A 5081-nucleotide genomic window follows, 5' to 3' on the forward strand; every position below is an offset into this window, starting at 1 on the left:
TCCGGGCCCGCGGGGGGAAGCGGCCGGGCGGGGCGGACGAGGCCGGGGACGGTCCCGGCGGGGTCCCGGTGGCCGCGGGCCGGGCCGGGCCGCTCGGGGCGGCGGGGCCGGCTCAGTCAGGCGCGGCGCGGGCAGCCCCGCCGGGGCCTCGCGTGCGCTGCCCGGTTGCTATGGCGACGGGAGGGGCGCCCGCGCGCGGCAGCGGCGGCAACTCGGCTGGGGGCGGCGGGGCTGTCGCGATAGAGTGAGGGGCTCCGGGGGCGGCGGCGGGCGTGGCCCGGCGGGGCTGTCGCGATAGAGTGAGGGGCGCCGGGGGCGGCGGCGGGCGTGGCCCGGCGGGGCTGTCGCGATAGAAGCGAGGGTCCCTACTTGCCATCCACCTGCGTGGTCTGTCAGGGCTGTCAGGAGAGGAGTGGGATGCCCGAGGCCAGCATTGGCCGGATTATCATGATAAGGGCAGGGTTGTCACAGTAGGAGCAGGGTCTCTGAGGCCAGCCCCAGCAGGGTTGTCGTGACAGGAGTGGGTTCTCTGAGGCCAGCCCTGGCAGGACAGTTGTGACAGGAGCAGGGTCTCTGAGGCGAGCCCCAGCAGGTCTGTCATGACAGGAGCAGGTTCTCTGAAGCCAGCCTTGGCAGGACTATCACGATAGGAGCAGGGTCTCTGAGGCCAGCCCCAGAGGTCTGTTGTGACAGGAGTGGGTTCTCTGAGGCCAGCCCCAGCAGGCCTGTCATGACAGGAGTGGGTTTTCTGAGGCCAGCCTTGGCTGGACTGTCGTGACAGGAGCAGGGTCTCTGAGGCGAGCCCCAGCAGGTCTGTCGTGACAGGAGCGGGTTCTCTGAAGCCAGCCTTGGCAGGACTGTCGCGACAGGAGCAGGGTCTTTGAGGCCAGCCTTGGCAGGACTGTCGCAACAGAAGTGGGCTCTCTTAGGCCAGCCCCGGCAGGACTGTCGCGACAGGAGCGGGGTCCCCCGCGTCCCCCCGTCCCCGCAGGCCTCGTCATGGAGGCGCCCGGCGTGCTGGACGTGGCGGCGCTGGAGCGGGAGCTGCGCGCGGCCGTGGCGGCCGACGAGAGGCAGGCGAGGGAGAACGAGGCCAAGCTGCGGGCGCTGCGCCAGCGCGTCCCCTCCTACGAGGAGTTCAGGTCCGCGGGGACGCCCGGGGCCGGGTTCGGGGGCTCCCCCGCCTTGGGGGGGGCTTCGCTGGCGCCGACGCTTGGGGGGACCCCGCGCCGGGGGTGGCTGCCGAGCTCAAACCCTGCTCCGTGACGGGGCTGCGCCGATCTCCTGCGCCTGCTGCGCCAGGTGACCGCCAGCGCGGCTCGACAGGGCAGCGGGCCCGGCGCTGGCAGTGGTGGAGTCCCCATCCCTGGAGGGGTTCAAAAAATGTGTAGATGTGGCACTTCGGGACGTGGTTTAGCAGGTAGGGTGGGGCTGGGGTGACGGTTGGACTTGCTGATCTTAGAGGTCTTTTCCAACCTTCATGATTCCATGATTCTATATCGGGGGTTGCCCTGGCCCAGGTGCTGGACCTTGCACTTGACCTTGTTGAAGTTCATGATGTTCACGTGGGCTCGCTCCCCCAGCCTGTCCAGGTCCCTCTGGGTGATACATCCAGACCAAACTCAGAAACTGTCTCAGAGAAGAGGCTTGGAGCCTCAAAGTATTTGATCTTGCCAACTATCCCATCCCCTTGTTGTTGCCTGCAGGAACATCGTGCTGGCATCGCACCTGAAGCCCCTTGAGAAAAAAGACAAGATGGGTAAGAGCAGGAACGTGCTGTGGAACCCCTGTGCCGCCCACGCCAAGGCCCCGCAAGCCAGCGACGTGGAAATCCCCCAGGTGAGGGAGACGCTTGCCGGGACTTTGTCCACATCTAAAAATTACTCCAGAATAATTTGGATATTACTTTAAAATGTGAGAGTTATTCAGAAACAGCTCTACACGTGAGCATGCCCTCAAAGTCCCCAGGAGCACTGGCGTGTAGATAACCACAGGCTTCAGTCTCAGCCCCTACTTTGTTTACGAGAGAGCTTGCACCAGCTGCTTCAGGAAGAGTCTGCTCCAACCCTGTGGAGCATCTAACTCCAGCTGCACAGCGTCGGACCAGAGCTCCCCATACCTGGCCTCTGCTGGTGGCCAGTAACAGGATCTGGGGGAAGAGAGCCCTCCCTCGACCGCGCTCTTCCAGCTGGCTGCAGTTCAGAGACCGAGAGCCAGGCCGGTGCATGGGGACGGCCACGCTGAGCCGCAGACCAGCGATCTGTGAGCGGAGCCAGGTCTTTTTCACCCCGCGGTTTAATTACGCGTGGTACGGAAAAGTGCTGTTTTGTTTTCAGCCTGCTGCCTGGTGAATTCGCTGGATGCTCCTCAGTCCTGCTGTTGTGGGGAAACAGCTGACTAAACATTTTCCGTCCAGGTCATTTGTGATTTGAGGGACATCTGTCCTGCGCCCTCGCGTGGACTCTGCCCGTGCTGGAGAGTCCTGGTCGCTGGACGGGCAGCCAGGGACGCTTCCCATAGACATTTCTCATGGATTTGTGGTTTTTACACTGGATTTCATTTGCCCGTTTATTATGAGCTCCTTTTGCAGCTCTTCTGGGCAGCTTTGTGCTTGCTTGGACTGAGCAATGATCTCCCCAGAGCAATTTCTGTTCCTGATCCCGTTAGCGCTTGGGCTCTGATCTCCAGGGCTTCTCCACTTTCTGTTTAGACACAGCCTGGCGTTGCTGCGCCTTGTTCTCGCTCTCTGTCTCGAAGCCTAAACATCTTAATCCTCCTGCAGTCGGCGCGTCAGGTGACCCAGCAGCGAGGAGTTCAGCCGTTCAACGACGTCGTGCAAAACGGGATTTCCTTTTCTCTGGAGGTGCCACCATGCTGAGCTCAGCTCTCTTTTCGTGCGGGCTCTGCGCCACGGAGCGTACGAACGCAGCGTGTGACGAGACGGTGCTAGGGCTGTCTGCACGTTTCCCGGGGGTTGCACCCCGCGCCTTTTCTCTCCTCGCGCCTTTGATTGGCCTCACAGTGCTTGAGACGGAGCGGTTTTTGCTGAGCTACCCCGACCTCCAGGAGGTCCCTTCCCAAGTGATCGATGCACCAAGTGTGTCTGGGTCTGCCTTGGGGTGGGGTTCCTCCGCCGCTGCTCTGCGTTCATCCACATCCTCCTCCCTTCCTCCAGTGTTTTCCCCTGCAGTTCTCTGGTTTCTGGGGGGCTGGAGGAACCTGAGGTTTCTTGGTCTTCCTCTATGTTTTGCCATCTCACAAGCTTTGTGCAGCCCTTTGTGCTATCAAAGCCTGCGTTAAAAACATCTCAGCCATCCACAGGTTGATCAGGGGGGAGGAATAAAAATCTTCAAGTGGGAACAAAACAAAAGGAACTGAGTAACTATGTTTTCCTTCAGGAACTGGACCAACTGCCCAGAACCTCTGCCGAATTTTACAGAGATTGGCGCAGATGCTTAAAAAGCGGAAAAGAAAAATACCAGCTTTTGCTTGAGCTGGGAGGGAAGGCCTTGGGCAGAATCTTTCAGGCTGACTTGGGCTTTGGCCTCCTGGGTGAATTCCTTACGGTGCTGGCAGGAAACGTCTGTCATGAAGACAGAGATGCCGTCCTGCAGATCTTACGGAGCCTTTCGGGCACCAAGCGCTTCGGGTTAAACGTGGAGCTTCTGAGTGAGCCGGAGAAGGAGAGCCGCAGGGATTTGTTTGGGAAGCTGCAGAGCATGAGCAGGGATTGCTGGGCCGCTGGCCGTCTCAGTGGCCCAGCCGGCTGCGAAGCAGAGAGGGAAGCCGACGTCGTGGACACCAGCCCACCGAAGGAGGCTGAGGAGGAAAGGACGGTGATGGAGCTGATGAAATGTTACCAGGTCAACTGAAGGAGCAGAAGCACCAGGGTTGTGCAGAAACAGAGTGCGAAAGAGGCTCAGAGCTTGACTTCACATCAGGCATTGTGCAAGACGGATAAATCAGCTACTTCTGGAGCATCGCTGTGCATTTCCCTGTAGCTGGGAGCCTCCCGGAGCAATAGTTCTGCACAAATAAAGGTCAGTTACTGAGAGAACTGTGTTGTGATCTCTGGGGCAGGGTGTCCTCACAGAGCAGCTCTGTCAGAATCTCGGAGATGAGGAGAAGAGGCGAGGGAAAGAAAAACTAGGCTGGTATTTTTGAGAGAGAAATCAGGACCCAGATATTCCCTTCCCTTTTTCATCTTTGTGCAGCGTCACTGTGGGGTTTTAAGAAATGTCATCAGTGAGGCTTTGTGTTGAAGCGTGCAGCCACTGCAGGTGGAGTGGGCTGGTGGAGGCGGGGGTGCTGTGCAGGGCGGTGTGTCTGGGACCGAGCCACCCAGCCGCTTCATCATTGTCCTACCCCAGCCAGCAAGGCACGGGGTGATCCTCAGAGATCCCGTCAGCTCGTGCTCCTGTGATCTCAGACACTGTCTGATTCGCTGAAATTCCACATAAAGTGAGATTTAGAAGGAACGGACAGGCGTCGGTCCAACAGAGTCTCCCCAGGACTGTCTAATACTGTGTCTTCATCGACTGGCCTTTCTGGTCTGGCTGCAGACTGCGGAGAGGCCCTCAGACTGCACAGCTCAGCACCTACCCACCAAGCTCCCTTGCGGGTCCGGTCTGGAAGGATCCTCAAGCGTCTCGCAAGCGTGCTGAGGAGCCTGATGGCTGTTACAGTGCTCAGACTCCCTTGAATTCAGCTCAGAAACAACTCTCTGGTCGGTTTTGTTGTAAAACCCAGCCAGAGGAGCAAAGGGTAGAGTCACCCTGGCAGCCTGTAACCATCCCTCTCCCAGCTTCTCTGCAGAAACCACTGGGCACCTAATCAGTTATTCTCTGAGGCCCGGTGCTCGAATGTTGGGCTTTGTGGAGCCTGTCTCGGGGACATCTGTGTCCCTGCAGCCTGTTGTGGGTGCCATTCCTCTTGCCTTTGCGTAACACTTGCAAACCTGAGGACTAGCAGAAAGCTGAGAGCTGAATTCTGAAAGAAAACAGTGAAGATCCTTGAGTATCCCAAGGCCAGGATGGAGGATGTTGATGCAGGAACAGCCCTGGCACAGCAGTTACAGCTCT

At 59.2% G+C, this 5081-nt stretch overlaps 1 protein-coding gene across 1 annotated transcript; it reads left to right on the forward strand.

The window, feature by feature from the left end:
* The first annotated feature begins 351 nt into the window (after positions 1–351).
* On the forward strand, positions 352–4124 carry DNAAF19 (dynein axonemal assembly factor 19). Its single transcript, XM_075443856.1, has 3 exons — positions 352–1142; positions 1707–1839; positions 3399–4124. Exons 1-3 carry the CDS (start codon positions 1000–1002, stop codon positions 3870–3872), a joined length of 750 nt encoding a protein of 249 aa, XP_075299971.1. The 5' UTR covers positions 352–999; the 3' UTR covers positions 3873–4124.
* Positions 4125–5081: the final 957 nt, after the last annotated feature.

The sequence above is a fragment of the Opisthocomus hoazin genome, chromosome 26, assembly GCF_030867145.1.
Source record: "Opisthocomus hoazin isolate bOpiHoa1 chromosome 26, bOpiHoa1.hap1, whole genome shotgun sequence".
Taxonomy (NCBI): Eukaryota; Metazoa; Chordata; class Aves; order Opisthocomiformes; family Opisthocomidae; genus Opisthocomus; species Opisthocomus hoazin.

What these genes read in the sequence shown, in the direction of transcription:
- DNAAF19 (XM_075443856.1), top strand. Translation starts at nt 1,000, where the DNA reads ATGGAGGCGCCCGGCGTGCTGGACGTGGCGGCGCTGGAGCGGGAGCTG. An exon ending in CCCTCCTACGAGGAGTTCAG is followed by an intron (nt 1,143 to 1,706) that starts GTCCGCGGGGAC and finishes TGTTGCCTGCAG; the next exon opens with GAACATCGTGCTGGCATCGC. An exon ending in GCGACGTGGAAATCCCCCAG is followed by an intron (nt 1,840 to 3,398) that starts GTGAGGGAGACG and finishes GTTTTCCTTCAG; the next exon opens with GAACTGGACCAACTGCCCAG.